A 24550-nucleotide genomic window follows, 5' to 3' on the forward strand; every position below is an offset into this window, starting at 1 on the left:
ATTTTTAAATAAAAAAAAAGTTTTAAAATTTTGAGACAGGGTACATATGGTCACTGCTATAGAAACTGATTTGCTGCTAGCAAGAAGTAGTTTTTGTTAATTTTATCAAATAACAGGCATTTGGAAAAGTGAGAGAAGTTGACTAGAGATTTTGGTTTTCAGTGCTATACTGCACATTGCTGGAAATATAGGTGTTTATATCTACCTGCATTTTTCCTTCTCATAAGACAAATCTGTAACACAAAGGAAGTCTGGGTCACATTGTAAGTGCTTTAGTAATATAAGACATGTAAAACAAACAATATACCAAGAGGTCCTGGCAGAAAGCCATCATTTAACATCCAAATTTACCATTGTTTACATAAAATTTTCAAGAAATTGCACTCATGTAGTCCTGTAAGTCACCCTTCTAAAATATTTATAATGATGTGAACAAACCCCAGGTTAAAAAGTAAACAGAGGTATGGAGGCACTTGACTGTAATTACAGCACCAGGTGCCTAAAGAGGAGGACTGCAAGTTGAAGGTTAATTTGGGTTAGATAATGAGATTCTTTTTGAACAGAACATAAAAAAAAGAAAACTAAACATTTTTCAGAATTAGGCAAATTTATGCATTGTCAAGTGACTCTGAGCTAACTTCAAAAGTAACTTAGTAATTGAAGAAACAATGTTGATCACAATAACTGTTTGGCTGGCGGTGGTGGCACATGCCTTTAATCCCAGCACTTAGAAGACACAGGCAGGAAGACTGCAGTGAGTTCAAGGTCAACATGAGACTACATAGTGAAACCCAGGTCAGCTTGGGCTAGAACAAGACTCTACCTTGAAAAACCAAAATATAAATAAATAAACAAACATTTTGTATACAACGCATTATTACACAAAGAAAGTAATACTTCCTGAACATTTAGTTTTGCTCAACTGTATATTAAATAAATCTCTATCTATCTATCTATCTATCTATCTATCTATCTATCTATACATATATCATATCGCCTTTCCAAAAGTTCATTCTATTAAGCAGAAAACTCTCCTATACCTATCAGCAGAAATGAAACTTACCCAGTTTCTTACTGTGGGTCAAATAGTTGTTAAGTCAGTTTCCACTGTTACTTGAGGTTCTAGTTTGGCCCCACATACTCAGTCAACCTGGGTAATCTTCAGTATACACATATTTTGAACAGAAACAGGAGAGGTATTGAAATGCTTTGGCAAGAAAACAGCTGCATTTTGTTTTATTTTGCTTCATTAACATGTTCAGAGCAAAAACTGGCTCCAATCTTGAAGAATAGACTTAAAATCAAACTCTATGAAGTCTGGAAATGGATATACAGGAGAATACTCTTCAAAAAATGTCTATTTGGGGGCTAGAGAGAGATGGCTCAGTGGTTAAGGCATTTACTTGCAAAGTCTAACAACCTACGTTTGATTCCCCAGATGGACAAAGTGGCATAGGCATCTGGAGTTTATTTGCAGCAGCTGGAGGCCCTGGCATGCCCATTATATCTTTCTTCTCTTCGATTTCTCTCTGCTTGCAAATAAATAAATAAAAACAAAAACATCTATTTTTATATTAGTCCTTGTTCCTATGAATTGTCCTTTCCTTCACTGAACAATTTGGGATTAAACTGAATATAATAAGGACTGCCAGGGGCTGGTGAGTTGGCTTAGTCATCAAGGCACTTACCTGCAAAGCCTGAGGACCTGGGTTCAATTCTCCAATACCCACACAAAGCCAGATGCAAAAGATGGCACATGTGTCTAGAGTTCCTTTGCAGTGACTAGAGGACCTGGAGCATCATTTCTATCTGCCTCTTTCGCTTTTCCATGAACAAATAAATATATTGAAATTTAAAAAAACTGACATAGCAATAAAATATGGTAATGGGTGGATGAATGCAATTATTTAAACTGGTAAACTACACTATGAAGCGTAAGAGAAGCTGTTTTGATTCTCAGTTCATCACATCATGGAATGGAGAGAGAACTTTGGAGGAGAACTAAGATGGAAGTTAAATTTTTAAAGCCAGAACCAGAGGTTAAATAGACTACATAAGAAAAGTTATAGAGATATTTTCTTTTTTAAAGAAAAATTTTGTTTATTTTACTTATTTATTTAGTTGACAGCAACAGAGAAAAAGAGGGAGGGAGGGAGAGAGAGAGGGGGAGAAAGAATGGGCACACCAGGGCTTCCAGCCACTGCAAACGAACTCCAGATGCATGTGCCCCCTTGTGTATCTGGCTAACGTGGGTCCTGGGGAATCGAGCCTCAAACTGGGGTCCTTAAGCTTCACAGGCAAGTGCTTAACCGCTAAGCCATCTCTCCAGCCCTAGAGATACTTTCTTAAAGTACAGGTTTGTGAAGTAACATCCTCATAGGAATGGTCTGTCACTTGAAATGACTAACAATATTAGACATCCTTATACTGAACAACTACTTAGAAAGAATGTAGCTTGCTGCTTCAAAGGTAGGATTCACTTTTGATTTGCTAAGCTAAATGCATAACTCAGCAAGTCTGACACCTTTCCAGGAAATGATGGTTTAGATTACATTATGATAACACCAAGTGCCAGTTTGTATTTAAACATTTAACAGGACCCAAACAGTGTTCCACTTTCAGGTCAAAATGAATTCTTCGTTAGTTCATCTGGAAGGCAGAGCTGGAAACTTGCCTTCACTTGTGGTTTGTTTATCGCTACTCATGTAAAGATCAAACATAAGATTTCCTGAGAGATAAAACTTATTTTAGCAGGGCAAGGTGGCATATACTTTTAATACTAGCACTAGGAAGGAAGACAGAGGCAGAAGGATCACCATGAGTTTGAGGTCAGTCTGAGAAAGGAAGGAAGGAAGGAAGGAAGAAAAGGGGGAAAAAGTTAAAAAATCACTTTATAGAAAAAGTTCAAATAAACTATAGAACTCAAGACTACTTGTGTTTATTAACTAGAATTCATTTCGCAGCCCTACTTGGGACTGAGGTTGGAGATATAAAGCTTTCTTAAGATGAAATAGATGAATAGTGGATAGAGTATGAAGTACACTGTAGACTTCTCTCTAGGAACTTGTTTCAGTTGTTAAATAATAAGCTCTTAAGGGAAGGACAGTTTCTTAATTACATTTATATTGTAATGTAAAGAAATGTCTGGTGTGTGACAAGCCATAAGGACTTCTTGACCTGAACAGAATGTATGTTTTCAGGTAGTAAATGCATGAGAATAATGGATGACACATTTCAATGGGTAGTCACAATGTAGATTTTAATGTAAGCCTCTTATTTAATGTTTCATGAACTGTAACTTTGACATATTCATTTTGTTATGCAGTGACATAATTTGCAGCTATGCCAATTCTCACATAAGTTTGAAACCAGTAATTTAATCCAAATTGTTCCAAATGAGGAAAAGAACAATTCATAGGACCAATAACCAATACAAAAATGTAAATGGTTAGTAGCACATTCTCATGAATGTACAATTAAGGAGAGGTAACTTTAGCTGGGACAAGTTTCAATTTTAAGAGAAGACAATTGGCTGGGAAATGTTTCCAAACGAAACAGCTCTGTGTACCTGTCAGCTGGCTTTTCACCCCTACTGAATTAGAATTCTGTGCAGACCCCTTTTGCTCTGAAAAGAAGGGGTAGCAAGCTCAAATACTTACAGGCAGTTAATGACAGAGTGTCCCTCTGTGACAGGGAAGCAACAGGGAATGGTGGAGACTCTAACAACTTGGAGAGGATGGGTCAATGAAAAGGTGGGGCACTGGATAAATACTGCAAAAGACCATGCCAGCTCTAAGCTTTTACCTTTCCAAAGGATAGAGAAAACCACTGTTAGGCAATGAGTCTAGCTAGACATGGTCAGCACCAAGGAAAGAAAGGGGAGTGAAGGAAATGAGAAAGGGAAAATTCATGTAGTCTTGTCTCACCTAATTACATTTTCCTTATTAGTCATCAGTTCTCACATTCCTTAGTTTTATGGCAATATAGCATAGCAATCATTTCTTCTACTCATTTAAGTAGCCAAGAAAGGCAGAAGAGACACTATGAATAAAGTGTCCTTCATGCCAAAATACAATGTGAAAATATTGTAAAGCCCTTGGCCTTGACCTATAGATGATAATTTCAACTAATTTGTCAGTGCTCCACAGATGGCACCTGAGTGTTTCAAGATCTAGGCAAACCACAGCTTTCAGGGGGAAGAACCAGTCAGATGGGTGTCTGCTTTCCCATTCAGGTATTAATTTGCTTAAGACAACTACACAAAAAATAGCAAACCAAATATGCATCCTTTCTTTCAGAAGTTTAAAGACTGACTTCAATTGAAGGAAGCATGAAGAACAGCAAGATCCTCCCTTACTACTCATAATATAGACCTATCTATCCACTTAACAATTGCAACCTGAAGCATCAGTTGTGTGCTGTAGGATATATGAAGACTAGTAAATAGCTCTGGTCACCATCATCTGTTACATCTGTATTTCCTTTCTTTTCTTCTAAACTATCTTTGTTTATTTATTTATTTATAAGAGAGAGAAAATGGCTATGCTAGAGCTTCTACCACTGCAAACCTACTCCAGATGCATGTGCTACTTTATGTACAGGGGTACTGGGGAATCAAACCCAGGACAGAAAGCTTTGTCAACAAGTGCCTTTAAACCATGGAGCCATCTCCTAGGCTCACCCTTTTCCTTTCCTTTTACTATTTACGGTTCTTCCTTTTTCATTCAGCTTACACACCATCATCTTTAAGGGGTTCCCAGCTGCCCAACTTTCTGCTTAAAGCTCTCCAAATTATTTCTTCTGTCACTTCATCCTGTCCCCTCCAGAGTCATTTTTGTAGCCTGCATTTGCGTCATCTGTTTATTGACTGACTCCTTTGAATGAAGTATAAAGTCTATGATAGGAGGAATTTGTCTATTGTGCTTATCATTGTGTCAGCAGCTTCAGGAACTTTGTTCACAGGATAAATGTCTGTGGAGAAAGATTCAAAGGAAAGATACATTCATGGTGGATATTAAGACGACCTTCAGAAAGGGTTTTTTCTGAAGGAAAAAAAAAAAAGGCTGTGTGTGGACTTCAAAAAGAGCTTTGCTGTGGCATGACATCAACAAGTAACATACTATCTAGGACAACAGAGTATTTCTAAGCTTCAGACTGTCCAGGGGTTCCATGTTTATGATGTGAAGCAATCATTATCTAAATCCATCTGCAATGGCTACCACTAATTTGGAACTGTGAAGCTCAGAGCCAACTACTTTCTGAGGCAGAATGAGACAAGCCTCTCGTACATAACACTTACACAAACATTCACTCACAGGGGAAGTCTGAGACCTTCCAGTACAGCACCGTTCTAGGCTACAGACATATATGAAGATGCTGAGAAATAGAAAGTTCACATAGGAACACATGTGTAGCACACTCTGTAAGTGCTGAGTGGTGGGTAGGATATTGGTGAATTTCAACTCTTTGATTCTGATTTAATTCTATTTTTTTTTGTACTATGTGCCAAATGTGCCAGATAAATGAGTTTGGTTCCACAGTTGTATACCCTAAATATACAGCACTATTAAAGGCTAATCAACGTCTTTTCATAATGATTAAAATGGTTTATATGGAGCAGGGGAAAAGTGTGCACCCTGCTTAGTGGTGCTGGATGCTGTGTTTTACAGTGAAGAATTCATTTCCTAATGTTTGCAGCAATTTGTGAAACCTTTTAAAACAATGACATATATAATTTCCTTATAAAAATACAAGGTGATCAAGATTTGTTGAGTGCTAAAGTAGTCTGGGAAGTTACATTAACTATTATATTTCCTCACTCTTTTTTAGTAAACAGAACTAAATGGTAAAGGAGCCTTACTATTTTCTTACGTGATACACCTTTACCGGGAACACAGAACAAGTGATGGAACAAATCACATACAACATTCTTTCAAAATGCCAGTTACCAACGTCTTACTAATCTGGGTTCCTAGAATAAAGGGGAGACATGTATAAGTAAGATTACCTTTACCTTTTTAGTATCACATGGAGGCAATGGAAAGTTAATGCCACAAAGTTAATCTATTACATTAAAAGGGACATTTTCAATGGGAAAGAAAATTGTCTGTGGTGTTTACAACTTCTGCTTTGGATCTTTAAATGCTAACTGAATGTAAATATAAACAGTGAAATGGAAGAGAGAAATTATATGAGAGAAATTAAGGATGGTCATTTTTATAGACAAACATTTCCATAGGATTTTACTTTGCTGAAATAGTCAGGGCTTGGACTGGGTTTATGTGGTCTCTAGAAAGAGGTTGTCCTATTCCTTACTACCTTAGAAATTGATGAGAAGATGGGAAAGCATAAAGACAGCTCAAGACTTCAAAACTTAGTGTTTTCCTCCAATAAGATCCCATAGAGATATCTCTATAGGATTTTGGATAGCCCAGTCTGGAAATAGTCAAGGCTGAACATGTACTGCTTTGTGTATGATGTGCTTCTGAAACAATGCAGTATGGCCAAAATAATAATAATAACAATGCAACCCAATTAAAATAGATAACACAAAAGGGATCCTTTATCTATATAACCCCATACTAGTTATGCTAGCTATTTTTCCTCTGACAAAAACAACTTAAGGAAAGGGAGAAAGGGTTTTCAGTTGAGGGGGTACAGCCCATCATGGCAATGAAGGCAGGGCAACAGGAGTTTGATATAGCTGATAGGATTCACTTTACCATAAGAAAGCAGAGAGAGATGAATGTGATGCTCAGCTAGCTTTGTCCTTTCACTCAGTCTGGGAAACTAGCCAAAGGAACTGTTAGAGTGGGTTTTCCCAATTCAGTTTACCTAATCTACAAACTTCCCCACAGACATGCCCAGAGCTTTGTCTCCTATGTGATTTTAGGTTCAATCAAATTCACCATAACATTCCCCAAAGAACCTCTAGGTTTTAAAGATGAAGTACCAACTCAATGAAATTGTATTACCCACTGGTATTTTACATGCATGGCTACAAAAAAATAGACATTGCCAAAAGTTGGGCTATGTAGAGAAAGGAGAGAACCATTACCTGATCAAGTTTATTACATATCATAAACTATGTCTAAGATATTATAAAATAACTGTGTATAACTTATGAATAAATATGCAAGTACCAACTAGAGCTTCCCACTTTCTTCTCTCTTAATTATAATTTCTTTTATACCAATCTTTCCATATTTTCCTGGCATAGGTATTCATTCATGAGGATACAGATGCTCTCCAAAGGAGCATGAATAGCCTATATTTCAGCTTGGAACTACGTAGTTACAAGGGGCCATGAAACAAATAGGCTTCAATCTGGGCAAGTGTGGAAAGACATTTTTTAATGGATACAGGGAACAGAAAGCAAATGTCTATGCCGACAAGTGGAGGGCTCTGCTTTATGTGTCAGGGAGCTTCAGGGAAGCCATAGTATGTGGCCTTGAGTGATAAGCGAGTGTTCGGAGCTTATGTTTAAGATCTGGCTGTTACTAAACTTATGGGAGAGTAGACAAGGGGTGTTTCCCTAAGCGGGGCTCATGAAAAATTTCCCAACACGTTAGAATATGTGTTTTTATTTGTTTGTTTTGCTTTTTTGGGTAGGGTCTTGGTCTAGCCCAAGCTGTCCTGGAATTCACTATGTAGTCTCAGGGTGGCCTTCAAACTCACAGAAATCCTCCTACCTCTGCCTCCTGAGTGCTGGGATTTAAGGTGTGTACCACCATGACTGTCCATGTTTGAATCTATAATTACATTCAGGCTCAGCTATTAAAGCACTTGCCTGCAAAGCCAAATGACCTGAGTTTCATTCCCTAGTAATAACATCAAGCCAGATCGCATAGTGGTGCATATATCTGGATTCCTTTTGCAGCAGCTGGAGGCACTAGCATGCCCATTCTCTCTGTTTCTCCTCTTCTTCTTCTTTCTTCATATTCTTCTTCTTCTTCTTTTTAATTGAGTTAGGAATTCAGTCTAACCCAGGCTAACCTGAAATTGACTATATAGTCTCAGGGTGGCCTCAAACTCAGAGCAATCTTCCTACCTCTGCCTTTGAGTACTGGGACTAAAGGTGTGTGCCATCATGCCAAGCTCTGTGCTCTTTTTCTCTCTCTCTCAGCTTGCAAATATACAAATAAATAAAAATAGTTTTAAAAAAGTTAAATAATATGGTCTAAATTTCACAGAAACTAAAGACAGGCTTTAAAATGGTCAGGCACTTTTAGAATGTGCTATTGTTTTCTAATAATATTTATAGAACAGCCTAAATGTTAAGAATAAACAAAATGATAAAGTTCACATAATTTAATTTCATTAGAAACAAATTCTCTGTAGAGAACCTTAACTCAAGAATGTATTAATAGATACCCTTGAAAGGTACTTAAAACATTTAAAATAAATCTGGTACATTTATTTAATTTTTAAATTCCATAAAGCCTAACATTTTTTTAAATATCAACAATTATATTGTGGCCCTAAAAGTCACCAATATCTTAAAATCTGCCTCATTTTCTACTTTGGTTCCATCTCTTGCATTTTAATGTTAGTCTCCTCTTCATTTAATAAGAATGTTATGGCTCTTTGCCCACATTAATTTATTTTCAGCATAATGTATCTTTCTAGAGAGTGAATGAATATGTGTCCTTCATGTGAAAAAGAATTTTTGTAATTTAAAAACAGAGTAAAACATCACATTGTAGCCCAAAATATACTTAATTATTGCCAGTTAATAACAAGGAAATTTAAAAATTACTATGAGAAGATACCAAAAACATGCAAAACCACTGCACACATCTTTCATATAGAATACTCAAGGAATTACTACCTAACATATCAAGACTAAGGAGAAATGAGCCAATCAGTAGAAGGGAAAGGCAATGTACCATATGTGAAATATGGACAGCTTCCAAACATATGAAAAGCTGTTGCTCTTCACCAAGTGAATAATATTTAGGAACTGAAATTTCTTTTTTAAGGTTTCAAATTAAAATAAAACCTTTTAAGATATTGATGAAATCTTAGGGAAGACTATGAGGAAACAAAAATTCTCATGTATTATTTTGAGTGAAGTTTTAAATGCAAACTTCTATAAGTTTTTAAAGGCTACTTGTCCAAAAATATAGGTTACAAACTTGGTATCTACAACTTACAAACTCATTCAAAAAAATTCTGAGAACTAATGCCCTTACAACTATGCAAAAAAATATAAAAATGTTTCATTTATCCACTAGTGTTTAAATTTGAAAGTGGAAACAACCTAACCACCATCAGAGGTTAACTAAATTAATACCAATCGTTGATATGTAATACAATATGCATTTCAGGAACAGCGTCCATGCAAGCTCCATGAGGGCAGATCTTTCATTTAATTCCTGTACTTCCAAACCTCACTTGTAATGTAGATGATGACATGTCGAACATGGAGAAGTGACCAGAGTTTTCTAATAATTATTAATATACAATTATCTCTAAGTTATTTTTCTGTGGCAAATTTGTCAAATTTCATTTAACCTTTCTTCATAGACACTTAAAAGAAAAGCCTATTGTTATTTTATTTTATAAACTAGTTACAAAGTTCAAGAAAAATAGCTCATGCAGAAAATAGTTCTTCCCCTCCAGAAATATCCTATGAAAAAGCTAGCTTTAAGTGGTACAACTTCCATAAAAAAAAATTGGATTTCTGGAGTCTTTTATGAAATCTGTTCTTACTACAAAATAGGAGAAATAAGTGAAAAAATGCCTCCTGCCCTTCTTTAGCTTCATGCCTTAGGATTATTTGAAGGAAAAGATCTTCACTCACCTTAGAAATTATGTTTGGAAGGCATCTAAGAAAACACATTTGTAAGAATACACTTAGTTTTTACATAGGACTTTTCTAAGTAGGTTACTAGTTGAACAAGGATGATTTTTTTTTTCCCAAAATGAGACTTTACTACTATTGAAGTAAATTACTTAATTTTACATCTTATGAGTTGGAAATCTTGATTTGTGATTTTATTTAACCTGTGTTGATATTAGCATCTTTTGTTACTGTAACTGTAATAAGACCATCTAAGAATGGACACTAATAATAGTACTTGAAATTTATACTCTCTGCAGGGAAAACAGCAATAATGTGAACTCTTAGTGGGCTGGGGGTAGCAAATAAAAAGGGAAACTAAACATTTACAAGTCAAATGGCCAAAGTCAACATCATACTAAGAGCACTGTTGTATATTGTAGATGTTTCTCTTCCAATGTCAGGCTGGTAATTGCTTAAGATAGGTGAAAGGTCAATTTTAGAAAAGACAAATTGGAACTTTTATGAAGGAAATTTTCATCTTTTTCAGGTACAATTTTAGTCTGAATTGTTAGCTTGGTATTTTAACTTCCATGTTACCCTTTAAAAATTCAATTGCTGGTTTGTGAGTTGTGATAATATAGCTGTCAACTAAATATCACAAGGTTGGTTTGAATAGGAAGGTCAGCACATTTCTGATGCCAGGAAGCTAAGTACCTACCTCAAAGCCAGGACTTACAGGAGACTGAAACATGAAGTTGTAAGAACAGAAAGCAGGCAAAGGAGGAGAAAAAAGAGAGAAAAAGACAGAAAAACAATGTTATTGGAGAAAAATAATGTACACTACTCAATAATATTTAATACAGGTGTGTTACGAGGAAAAACCAAAATGTTATACACTAATTAGTCAGTATGGCCACACAGATCTCCAAAGAGGAAAACACTTTCAAAATGCAAAAGGCAGTAACTCACATTTGCAAAAACAATTTGTAGTTGTGAGTGCAGATTAAAAATATCTATTTGTCCTATTCCCTGTGATGAAGGATGATTCTTTCATCCTGTTGAAAATAAATTACAGTCAAAAATGAAGAATTTTGACACTTAAATAAAAGAGTAGGGTTTCTTCACAATAATTCTTTTTCCCAATTGGAAGACAAAGAGCAAGGCATTAAAGCAATCAGAGGTCACACAGTGATATCTACCTGCAGGTGGGAATATGCTGATGAATGATCAGTATCTGCAAGGGTTTACAGACCTGGGACATCCAATTGCATGGTAACTATGTCAATGGTGCTTTTTTTTTTTTTTCCAATTTTGAGATCCTTTTATTTTTTGATTTCATTCAAAGTTAAAATATCATTCAAAAGTTAAAAAATTAAAGTGTTTAAATGTAAAACACAACTTGAATAAGTAGACAACATTTATCTGGTATTTTATATTGAATACGTTCCTTTTTTCATCTTTATTATTTGAAGCTTTTAAAAGTAGCTCTAATAGCAAGAAAATAAACTAAATTAAAATATAGCTGATAGTTTTAAAAAAAAATCACGGTGATTTAAAATTAATATTTTCTCCCAGTAATAAAAGAAATAATTATACACTCAGAAACATACATTTTCTAAATTCTTATATCCTTATTCATTGTGACGGAGGCTATGTGATTTGTGCTTATCTAGATAGAGGTTTGGCTAAAGGAAGTTGGTATCCAGTACTATTCACAAAACCTCTAGACTGATATGAAACATGTAAGGTAAGGCCCCTCTCATTTGAACATAGCCAAACATGTCTGCTGAGAACAGATTATAACACTGTTTGCAGCTACTGTAATGGGATATAATCAATTAGTTTTCAAAACACAGTATTACCTTTATCATCTATATATCTGGTATCCAATGCTTGTCATTGTCCTCCAGTTATTGGCACCAAGGAGCAAGTGCGGCTAACAGCTGTCCAGCTGATGCTGTTTACAGGTAGGCTATTCAGTGGTAGCTTGCTTTAACAGTTTTGTTTTCCCTTGGTTTGATCCTATGAATTACAGTTTTGTATCTATGGTAAAAATTACCACAGACAATAGTATTTGTTATAAAATAAATACCATGTATCCCAGCATGTGGTGTCATCTTAGTTTTAATTTAGCACCCTAAAACTTATTTTCTATTGTTGAATAATGCCAGTTTTCTAACAACACTCCTTTTATCTGGCTGAGAGGAATCTCAGAATTTAATTATTAATAACTTTAATGCAATGTTTCATTCTTTTCCCACATGAACAGTGAGGAAGAGCTCCAATGCCTTTATGATTTGCTATTTGGATAGTTTGGCTAATATATTTTTAGACCATTTCTCTTGAGGTAGAATTTATATGGAGTAAAGTGTATAAAGTATATAAAGCTTGATAAGTTTTGTATTTACACATGCAACTTCTTCCTTGATAAAGTATAGAATATGTCTAGTTTCCTATAGATGGCTCACTTTGGTTTCCTTCCAGGTTGTGCCTCACAAAATGGAAGTGTTATTCTGCTATGTTTCACCACAAACAGGATTTGCTTGAATTCAATTTTGTCTATTGAATTCATTTGTAGATATATGCTCTTTTGCATCCCAATTTCTGGTTTGAGATGGGAGCCTCTTATTAAAAGATTGTTTTGTTGGGCTAGGAAGATAGTTCAGTGGGTAAAGCACTTGCTACATATGCTTGAGTACCTAGGTTGGAATTCCAGCAACCATGGAAAGAACCTGACACTGAGGTAGGTGTTTGACATCCCAGCCACATCTGTGGTCAAGAATGGAGGCAGAGGGCTAGAGAGATGGCTTAGCGGTTAAGCCCTTGCCTGTGAAGCCTAAGGACCCCAGTTCAAGGCTCGGTTCCCCAGGTCCCACGTTAGCCAGATGCACAAGGGGGCGCACGCATCTGGAGTTCGTTTGCAGTGGCTGGAAGCCCTGGCGTGCCCATTCTCTCTCTCTCCCTCTATCTGTCTTTCTCTCTGTGTCTGTCACTCTCAAATAAATAAATAAAAAATGGACAAAAAATATTAAAAAAAAAAAGAATGGAGGCAGAGGCAGAAGACTGTTGTAAACTAGGGGTAAACTAATCTAGGGAAAATCAGTAGTGAGCCCTGCTTCAAAGGAGGAGGAAGGCTAGTACTGATACCTGAAAGTCTTCTTCACCTCCACACACATGCTGTTGCATGCATACACCCTCATTCATACACATGACCAAGACATGCAAGACAAAAAAGCGCTATTTTTTTAAAAAAAAAAACCTGTTATTTAGTAAATCCATGAGTCAATATTCACAGTGCTGTATTATTCATATGTTACTACTATTTGTTTCCAGTTTTAGATAAGCTATGGAGATACTGAAAATCATGAATGCAATGTATCTGTACCCTCATGTGTCTAACACAATTGTGCAGAATATATACCTGGAAGTAGGAATATGTCACTTTAGAAGACAACTGCCAACTAGCTTTGTGGTTATTGAGTTCATTTACTTTCTTAGGAGTAGTATGTAAATTCCAGTAGTTCAGTGTTATTATCAGTATGTTATTGCTAGTTTTTTACTTCACTAGATGATTTGGGACATATGGATCTCATTGGAGACTTAACTTTAAACCACTGCAAAGCAAATAATATTAACCACATTTTCATGTTTCCTGGCTATATTCTATAAATCATTGTCTAAGTATTTCTCTACATTTTAAGTGAGGCTGACTATCTTGTAACATTTTTTGTAAATATTCTTGGAGTCAAATGCACTATCGTTGGGCAACGAGGCCAGCCACATTTTGTAAATATTCTTTTTTTTTTTTTTTTTTTAAGGTAGGGTTTCACACTAGCTCAAGCTGATCTGGAATTCACTATGTATTCTCAGGGTGGCCTTGAACTCCTGGGGATCATCCATACTTCTGCCTACAGATTGCTGGGATTAAAGGTGTGTGCCACCATGCCTGTTGTAAATATTATTTATACACCCTAAAATTATATACATACATACACACACACACACACACATACATGATCTTTTTGTCCATACCCTTAATGGTATTAATGATCAAATAAATTAATTCAAATACTTGATTAATAGACAATTTTCCATTGTCCTGGGTGATTTAAGTCTTGCTTAAAAAACTTTTCCTACTTAAGACCATGTATTGATTCTTTGTCATATCCTAGAAACTTCCAATCCACCCAAATTTTGTATATGGTATAAAACAGGGTGAAGCTGAGCTAGAAGTCACCTCTTGCTGACTAGTTGTTATAGTGCTGGACAGTGCTATAAAGGCTGTTAGGGGAGACCAGCTGTGGACCCTGCTAGCTACACAACTGGCGAAAGAGGCAAGGTGTGCCCACTGTTGTAATAAAGGTGTGTCTGTTATGAAGGTAACAAATTCCTCTCTCACTGGATTTCAGGCAGACACCATGGCAGGGAATTCATAGTTGGTACTGAAAACCAACTCAAAAACCTATGGCCAAGAATGATACAGGCCTATGTTGACTTTTAGAGCTGGATACTTCATTGTGGGAGGTGACCAATAAAGCTGATCACTCTGTAATTGGTCCTTTGAGTCCTGATTGCACTGGATACTTGCAGATACTTTTGGACTGTATTCTGTTTTGTTCTGTTCTGTCATATGTGACTCAGATTTTCCTTTGTAGGAAAATTGTTTTAAATAACTTTAAATATAAAGATGAAAGTTAATAAATTATAGAACTTTGCTTTAAGAAAAAGTGGCATACCCCTTGTTTTTATTGTCTCTATCTCTTAGAGAGCAAATGAAAATAGAAAGAAGGTAAAATCATAGAGAAATATAGTCTTGATAAGAACACTAATCTCAGTGTAAACATAAGCACACTTGGACATATTAAGGAACTACTTATTTTCCTTTTGTTTATTTTTAACACAACTAATGCTTTATAAAAATAAACACATCCCTGTAAAGTTGTTACATCATATTCTGACTACAGTAGAATATTCTTAGAAGAAGAACTGACTTACGGGTATCATAACATAGAAATATTACTACCACAGCTGAACAAAGCTAAAGATTGCCATATAACCTATATTGTTATATATATATTTTTTATCTTAGCAGGATCATATAACTTTGAGATTCAATTTATGTGCCAAAATGGAGGAAGTTAGTAGAAGAATGTTTTATTCTGCATATAAAACATTACATAGTTAAAATAGGCAAATAAAGTTTCATTCAATTATATTTGTTCATCCACAACTTTCAGACTTGCAAAATAGACATGTCAGAAGCATTAATGAGCAATACCAACTTTATATTGTTCATTACCTTTTTCATAGATTACACACACACACCAAGGTATTACTATTATTGTGAAAATATCACCTCTTAGGCATTCACTATGACTTTTTACTTCAAAATCACAATGGATGAAAAGAGACAGTCATCATAGTTCACATATGCCTGGGGAGAATAGAGAATGTTTATGTGTACTTAAACTAGCAATGTGTCTCACGTAAGGTAGACTAATGTTTCCTATATTCTAGGAAGTTTGGTAAAAGATTCTTGGACATGCTAGAGCACTATGAATTTCAAGGCATGTGAAATATGATCTTAGGAGCCAACATGCTAAGTAATAACACAAACATTATTTCCAGTGACATTTCTGTTTAAAGTTTACATGGAACACATTTTTGCAAGGCTATAAAGTTATGATACCAATACTTTTCAAAGTATTTCAGGATTCTGAAATTTTTTCACAACATGAACACTCTTGAAGAAATGTTTAAATCTGTTTTTTTTTTTAATTTTTATTTATTTATTTGAGAGCGACAGACCCAGAGAGAAAGACAGGTAGAGGGAGAGAGAGAATGGGCGCGCCAAGGCTTCCAGCCTCTGCAAACGAACTCCAGACGCATGCGCCCCCTTGTGCATCTGGCTAACGTGGGACCTGGGGAACCGAGCCTCGAACCGGGGTCCTTAGGCTTCACAGGCAAGCGCTTAACCGCTAAGCCATCTCTCCAGCCCTAAATCTGTTTTTTAAAAATGTAGTTTAAAATATATTTTAAGGGATTCTGACATATAAACTTTCTATTCATCCATGAAACAATAATGAACTTCAATATTTTATGTAACATATATCCTGTAATCAAGCAATTCAAATTATTGAATAATTATTTCATTTGGCTAAATATAGCGATTAAATAATTTATTTGAACAACACAAAAATATGTATTTAGGATTATACTTATATTTCCTAAATTACACCTACATATAAATTACATATTTATATAAATTAATTTATATTTGTAAATGTAAATTACATAAACACATGTTTTACAATATATATGTACATAAGTGTATATGTGGAAGCATATATATCCACATATGTATATATGTGTATATTAATACTGACATACGATAGAAACAGATACTATGTAACATTAACTATCTAGATGTTACTATGTTGATTTAATACTAATTTGAATTTTGGATAGTTTGTGTTGTGGAAATTTTTTTTTTTTTTTTTGAGGCAAGTCCAACTGCTTTTTTTTATGTGAGATTGAGAGACAAAATTGGTGCACCAGGGCCTCCAGCCACTGCAATAGAACTCCAGATGCATGCGCCCCCTTGTACACATGTGCCACCTTGGCGCTGGTATCACTGTGCATCTGGTTTATGTGGGACCTGGAGAGTCAAACATAAGTCCTTAGGCTTTTCAGGCAAGCACCTTAACTGCTAAGCCATCTCTCCAACCCCATAAGCTTTGCTTTTAAAAGCCTTTAGTGGGACTGGGGAGATGAAACAGTGGTTAAAAGTGCTTGTTGCTCAAGCTTGAGATCAGAGTTTAGATCTCTAGAACCCACAAAAAGGCAGCTGTAAGGAGCATGAGCACTGTAATACTAAATGTGCCTAAGGCAGAGGAGAAATGGAATCTGGACAAGCACTGTAGCCTGTTGGCCAGCTAGCCAGGCATTCTAAGCAGAAGCAGCAAACCAGAGAGACCCTGTATCCAACAAGGAGGAAGGTGAGGACCAACACCTTCAGGTTATCTTCCTCTCCTTCACACTCACTCTCTAGTACACACACACACACACACACACACACACACACACACACACACACAAACACACACACAAAATACATAAACAAAAAGAGGGTGGGAGAGCCCCTTTTCTACTGAAACAGTAAAAAGACATAATTTCTCACTTTGAACACATTTTAATGTTGATTCAAAACACCTCTCAATGATTCATTTGAAAGCAAGAGTCTGTGCTGTGTATGGTGACTCAAGCCTACAATACCAGAACTTGGGAGTCTGAGGCAGGAGGATTGTCATGAGTTTAAGACAAGCCTAGACTATATAGTGAGCCCCAGCTCAGTCTTGAATATAGTGAGGCCCTCCATCACAAAGAAATAGGCAAACAAATAAAAGACAAAGAATAGCAATCTATTATCATTATGTTTAATTTGTAAGATCATAAAATCACTGATTACAAAAGTTCAAAGTCAACCAAGAACTTCTGAGCAGGGAAGATAATATGACTATTAAAGATAAATCTTCATGTAAAGCCAGATGCACAAAGTGGAGCATGCATATGCAGCTAGTTTGCAGTGGCTAGGGACCTTGCTTGGTCCACCCATTTTCTCTGTCTGCGCTTCTATCTCTCTCTGTCTGCTTGCAAATAAATAAAAAATATTTTAAAAAATTACCGAAGGACATATAATAAGACATATCCATTCCAAATACTTATAAAAGTATATTTTCTTCTAGTTATTGCTAAAATTTAAATCCCACCTTACCCCAATAGGTTCACTTAAAAGAGAATTGAAAAATACAAGATTCTCTCCCCTTCCAAAGTCATGTAAAAAGACATAAAGATCACAATAAAATATTTTCACATATTAAAGTAACCAATGCAACTTGTCATAGGTATCTTTATATTTATTTACCCTCTCAAATTCAAGAGGGATTTATTTAACCTAGATGATTTAGTAATTCTACAAGATTTTCTCACTGATCTTTACACTTAGATCACAATGCATCATTGTGGTGTACAGTGATGGGGACAGGGAAATATGTAAAATACAAAGCCTTGAACCCTTAGATATTTTAATATTTATTTATTTGACAGAAAAAGACGGAGAGAGAGAGAGAGAGAGAGAGAGAGAGAGAGAGAGACAGACAGAGAGAAGGAATGGGTGCACCAGGGCCTTCAGCCATTGCAAATGAACTCCAGATGCATGCACCCTTGTGCATCTGGCTAACATGGGTACTGGGGAATTGAACCTGGGTACTTTGGCTTTGCAGGCAAACACCTTAATGACTAAGCCATCCCTCCAGCCCTCTTAGATATTTTAGAACTTCATTCTTAATTAAGTAATTCATGTAATTATCACAATTTTCTTTTTATATTGAGGTTTATAATGATTTTATTATACAGTTAGAGAGAAGGAAAGAAGTCAGGGCTCCTATATAGCAGAAAGGAGCTCCAGAAATGGGCACTTTAGAAAAAAAATAAAGCAGAAAGCTCCCAACTTGAGAGGGGTCCTAAATGGGTAATCCCAATTTGTTTTGCTTGAATGCATGAAAAATGAAAATCTAATTTTCTTAAATATTTAAACTATACCTAAGATATTTTACAAGCAGAAGAAATACCTAAAGTACTGGCTACTATTTTTCTCATGAGAATTGTCAGTGTCTGATGAGAAACTTATACACATGTACATTAGCAATGCCAAACAATGTTGGCAATATTATAATAAAAGGAAGTTGCAAATTTTATCTCAAAAGAAACATTCAGCATGCTACTAAGTATTTGAATAATATGCAGGACAGTGTTTCTTAAATCTCTGTCTTCCAAATTTTGAGTACCTTTTGCAACATTAACACATTAGTTAGTGTGGCTCTGGCCCTGTGAACATGATGAAACCTCACATCGTTCATAATTTCATGAAACTTGTGGACAAAGCACATATAAAGCTTTGGCTCTGTGAAGTACTGACCAATCTACCACAGAAACCCTGAAGAAACAAAGTGGTTAGCACCCGGCTGTGTCTTCCTTTCAAGCATGCTTTCTTGGACTGACACTAATATCACAACAGCCCACACATTTCTAGATTGAATGGGGAGTTGGTAAACAGGAAGCCATACCAGGAGAGATTCATCAGGGGCACTGAAAGAGAGCTCAGCAGATGACGTGCGAATGGTGCTGAGCCCAGTGAGGGAAACATTGGAGAGCCTTCTCCGCCTTACACCACTGCAATTGTTCGGGATTTTAAATGCACATCTTTTGTGGTAATTCAGACCGCATCCTGAAAGTGAAATTAAAAATTGCTTTCATTAAAAGTTATTCTGCTACCAGTAACAAATTATGAAGTTAAAAAATAGCACTGAATTTTTTCTTGAGGTTATTTTGATATTCAATTTTTTTCTGCTTTCTTTGATTCTTTTTCGCCTTATTTTTAATTTTTGTGTGTATATGTGTACTATGTGTGGTGCGTGTGTACAGTATATCCTTATGTCTGTGCAGGTACAAATGGTCCATGTACATGCATGATGAGGCCAGAGGAGACCACCGGGTCTTACTCTTGCTCTTGCTCTTAATGCTCATCCACTACTTTCCTTGAGACAGAGTCTCTCACTAAACCCAGAGCCACTGTTTTCATAAGCCTCAGCTATTCTCTGGTTTCCCTTCCCCATGGAACTGGGATTATAGATGTGCATAGCCATGCACAACAGTTTACGTGGGTGCTGGGGAGTCAAGCTCAAGATGAATCACACCCTCTCAGGCCATCATGCTTGTGCAACAAGTATTCTGATTCACTGAACCATTTCCTAAACCCTGTACATTTAGAAACAATATATTGTTTGTGTATATGTACATGACAGAAATGTTGGGAGGAAGGGCTTAGTTGTCGGAAGTAAATCTGTGGGCCTGCCTTTGAAGGGTACATTTTGTCCCTTACCTCCCCATTTAACTGTCACCATGCACTCTCTGTCATGATGCCCTGCCTCATCACAGGAACAGAAATAGAGCCATGTGAAGTGACTTTTTGAAATCTTGAGCAAAAACAAATCTTTCCTTCTTTATGTTGTTTTCTCTCAGGTATTTTGTCAAAGTAACAGAAACCTGATTAAAGTAGTACACCTTTGGCAGAGTTTCTTTTAGATCATCATCCTTGAACTTTTCTCCCCACAAGCAGGAATTAAGTAATTACTGTGAGCTCATTTCTATGTTACATCACAAAAATGGATAAAATACACTCCCCATATGATTCCATATGGCCAATGATGCCTGGGAGATAGAAGGAGGGAGGGAAGACCCCACTGTAGAAGGTACACACCAGCAGGTAGCTTGAACATGCACTCAACTTACCTTCACATTTAAGGCCCTGACGCACAAGCCCCCAAAGCATTTCTCCACAGTGATCACAGAAAGCTGGAGCCCGGTATGAATGAACAAACAGAGAGTGGGGACGAATCTGAAAGTCTTCAAAGGTGGCAGAAGCTGTGTAAATAGTAAGTGAGATTTAATGGATACTGATCTGCAAATAATAAACATGACAGATAATAAACAAACAAGTTTGGATGTAATTCTCTAAACAAAATTATGGAAAACCAGCCAAGCAAGACAGCTCATGTCTGTGATATCAGCAGTAAGAAACAAGTTTCAAATACAGAGCAAGTTTCTTGCCAGCCTGGGTAGCATGAGACCCTACTTCAAAACAACAACATGCACAAAGAGTTATGAAGAATGAGATGCAACATGAATTTAACTTTTAATCATTAGACTTTCTTTTTCTCAAATATAGTTCTATACAGAGGGGCAAAGCAATCTTATCTCGATTCCATTTTCTACATGACAAAGTTTCAGGCTATTCAATAATACTCAACAAAAGAAAGGATAAATGATAAGGTCACTCAATCTAGTTTACATATGCCCGAAGTTAGTTAAATATATTTTACTTTTGTTCCTCCTAAATCAAGAAAGTATTCAAAACTCATTCATAAAATGAAAATTTGAAAAGCTGAATTCAGGTATATCTGAAAAATGATGTGTGATCATCAAGAGGAACATTAAAATGGAAGAAACAAGTGGAAACTAAATGTACATCACAATGGAAGTTGGAGAAGACAAAAACTTCAAGTAGCTTATTCTTAAAAGGACAGTACTATTTGAACTCTTGAACAATAAAACTGTGAGCTAGCCAGGCACGGTGGTGCATGCCTTTAATCTCAGCACTCGGGAGGCAGAGGTAGGAGGAGGATCACCATGAGTTCAAGATGATCCTGAGAATACACAGTGAATTCCAGGACAGCTTGAGCTAGAGTTGGACCCTACCTCGAAAAACCAAAAAAAAAAGGGGGGGGGGGAACCTGTGAGCTATAAATAACCCAGATGTCTTTTCATTAGCATGCCAAACATTTGCATTTATTTATTTATTTATTTTGGAGGTAGGGTCTCATTCTAGCTCAGGATCACCTGGAATTCACTATGTAGCCTCAGGGTGGCCTCAAACTCATGGTGATCCTCCTGCCTCCTGAGTGCTGGGATTAAAGGTGTGCGCCACCATGCCTGGCTTCAAGCATTTGTATTTAATAACATGTTGATAAACTGTGGTTCACTCTGATGAACTTCAATAAACTACATTTATAGTAGAGGGCTTTTTTTGTCATTTCTTATTATTCCCTATTGTACATGGTGCCCATGTAGACAACTGAAATAAAAAATGTGTGGAAAAATATAGAATTCTATTATACTACAAAAGGGGTCTTATGATTATAGCTCAAATCAAGAAAGAGAAAGATGTATTTAACAAAAAGACCAGCATTTCTCTCAAACTTCTAATGGACAGGAGTATATCTTTCAGACCTCTGCATTTATAAGCTGATGTTGGGCACTCAAGAATGTTGGGTAGACAGTGCCTGCCTGGCAGGCTAAAGATCTGTAAGAACCTCTGACTTGACATCTCACTGAGCCACCATGAACCTCAGTTTCTCACTCCTGAGAACAGAAGCCTTTGCTGAATACAGCCTTTTTAGTGCCTTAAAGTTTAAATCCCACTGAGGCCATTGCCAAATTGCTTGGTTACACCCTAGAATTAGACAGTAAACCCCTATTGCTAAAGACACATCAGACAACAGTTGTAGGACTTTGAAATCAAAGTGGAATTAAAATGGAAACCATTTCCCTGTCAACCAGCTGTCATAGTGTGGGAAAGCACCATGTAAGCTGCTTGGGAAGAAAAGTTGTCTATAGTCTGAACATGCAGTGGATCTGGAAAAGCTCCAAAATCAACCAGACAAGCAAGATATACCCATGGGTGCAGTAGTGACACATGAGCTACAGGGACAATCAACAGCTCTCTGACTGATATGAGGGACTTCTCGGTGAGAGGAAATTCACACCACATACAGAGAACCAAGTCAAAAACCTATGGTTTGGAATAATATAGACTCCAGAAGAAAGCTTCCACTGCTTTTTGGCTAAGTGGATATGTTATGAACATAAAAATGTATATGTTTATGACTTTTGATTAATGCTGATGATGCTGTTCTCACTTTGATTAGAGAAGTTTTTGTTAAACAGATGGAGGTGGATATCCGGGGCACCCAAGACCCAACAAAATGGTAAGAAGATAAAGCCTAGTGCTTAGCATGTGATGAGTCATCTCTATCAAACCCACCAGGGCTCAGGGCATGTTCAGAGAAAGTGACAGAATTAATGAGTGTTGCTCTCTCTGCTAGCCAGAAAACCTTCTCTATGGAGATGGTGGCAGACAAAGAGGAACTTAAAACTCATCAAAGCAGAAATAAAAGGGTGCTAGGAGCTCAACACTAAAGGAGGCTTATAACCAAATTTCCAAGGGTCAGGATGTATTACAGCACAGGTTGCTGAAAGTATGTATAATCCAAGGGTGCACAGCAGTTCTCTGGGGTGCTATCCTTCAAACATAAACTGACTCGTGCATGCATGACTCCTCAGTGGCCATCAGTAAGCAACAAAATACCAGGCCAGTTCTGAGCCCATCAACATTTTTTCATGAAAGACAAAAGAGGATAAAAACAAATGAGACAAAAAAAATATAGCAAAGACTATCTTGAAAGAGGTGGGTATTGAGGGTTGGGAGCAGGAAGAGAGTACAAAAGAGGATAATGGGACAAGAACTTGATCAAATAACTGTATGCTCATATTTCAAAATTCCCAGTTAAAAAAGTTTAAAGCCAGGCATGTTGGCATATACCTTTAATCACAGTACTTGGGAGACAGAGGTAGGAGGATCACTGTGAGTTCAAGGCCAGCCTGGAGGTACAGAGTGAACTTGAGGTCAGCCTGGACTAGAGTGAGACCTTCCCTAGAAAAACAAAAGAAAAAAGGTTTTAGGACTGGATATCGTTGTGGTTAAGGCACTTTCATGCAAAGCCAAAGGACCCAGGTTCAATTTCACAGTAACAACATAAAATAAGATGCACAAAGTGGAACATGTGTCTGGAGTTCATTTTCAATAGCTAGAGGCCCTGGTACATTCATTCTTTCTATTTGCCTCTCTTTCTATCTCTCTCAAATAAATAAATATTTGTTTTAAAAAAGTTTTTAATTAAAATCAATGAAAAATCAACAACAAAACAGTGAGGCTATCCAATTTTTAATTGCAACAAAAAAATTAAATATCTTGGAATAACACTAACCAAGGATGTGAAAGTCCTATGTAATGAAGACATAAAAACACCCAAGAAAGAAATTGAGAAGATGGCAAGACCTCCCATGCTCCTGGATAGGTTTAATTAATACTGGGAAAATGATAATTTTACCAAAAGCAATATACAGACTTAATGCAATACCAATAAAATATTCAGCATCACTCTTCACAGAGATAGAAACAATGAACTCAAAATTCAGGAGCGGAAAGAATGTCAGAGCCACATGTTGGGTCATGATATGCAGAGACATTTATCCTACCCATAACTGTGGGCTAACTCCACAATGCATAACCCATATACCTCAACAAGGAGGGGCCAAGGGGAGGGGGTAGGTCACGGATGAGCCTAATAATGGTACCAAACTGACTGTATTTGATGAATACAAAACTAATTAATAAAAAATAAGAAAATTAGAAAAAAATTCATATGGGATGGCAGCAAGCCTCAGATGTCCAAACATATCCTCAGCAAAAGAAACACCTCTGGAGGTATTACCATAAGTGAACTAAAACTATATTACCAAGATGTAGTAATAAAATCAGCATGGTAGTAGCATAAAAACAGAAACATAGACTAATGGAACAAAATTGAAGACTCAGACCTTAGGTTAAGTAACTATAGCTACTTGTAACTATAGCTACTTGTTGATCTTCAACAAAGGCCTCAATAACATAGGATATAGAAAAGCTTCTTTAACAAATCGTGCTGGACAAAGCGGATAACCCTAGGTAGAAAAGTGAAATGAGACCTGCTCATTTCATCATACACAAAAGTCAAGTCCAAACAGATTAAAAATCTGGAAAGAATTATACTAAGTGAGGAAATCCAGGCCCAGAAAGCCAAACGTCTCATGTTCACTCTCATATGTGGATCCTAGCTACAATGTTTAGACTTGTGTGTGAACTGGAACCAAAAATCAGTAGCAGAGGCCCATAAGCTAGAAAAAGGCTATAAGGGAGGGAAGGAAGCACTTAAGGGGACAGTATTGTATATATGTAAGTAGAAGAAGAGATTACAGGGAGGGGAAAGGCCTAAGTGAAGACAGGGGAAGAGATTGTGTAAAAGAAGGGTGGAGGTCAGTCAAATT

At 36.5% G+C, this 24550-nt stretch overlaps 1 protein-coding gene across 4 annotated transcripts in view; it reads right to left on the bottom strand.

The window, feature by feature from the left end:
- Prkd1 (protein kinase D1) overlaps positions 1–24550 on the bottom strand; it is a 390066-nt gene that overhangs the window by 64874 nt on the left and 300642 nt on the right. For 3 of the 4 annotated variants that reach the window (XM_004661851.3, XM_045155179.1, XM_045155178.1), the window contains exons 3-5: positions 20138–20269; positions 18913–19073; positions 10506–10529 (exon numbers count right to left, since the gene is read on the bottom strand). In XM_004661851.3, coding sequence (XP_004661908.3) covers positions 10506–10529; positions 18913–19073; positions 20138–20269 — 317 coding nt within the window. The remainder of the gene's footprint in view (positions 1–10505; positions 10530–18912; positions 19074–20137; positions 20270–24550) is intronic. The other variant, XM_045155177.1, reaches the window with a different exon arrangement.

The sequence above is a fragment of the Jaculus jaculus genome, chromosome 7, assembly GCF_020740685.1.
Source record: "Jaculus jaculus isolate mJacJac1 chromosome 7, mJacJac1.mat.Y.cur, whole genome shotgun sequence".
Classification (NCBI taxonomy): domain Eukaryota; kingdom Metazoa; phylum Chordata; class Mammalia; order Rodentia; family Dipodidae; genus Jaculus; species Jaculus jaculus.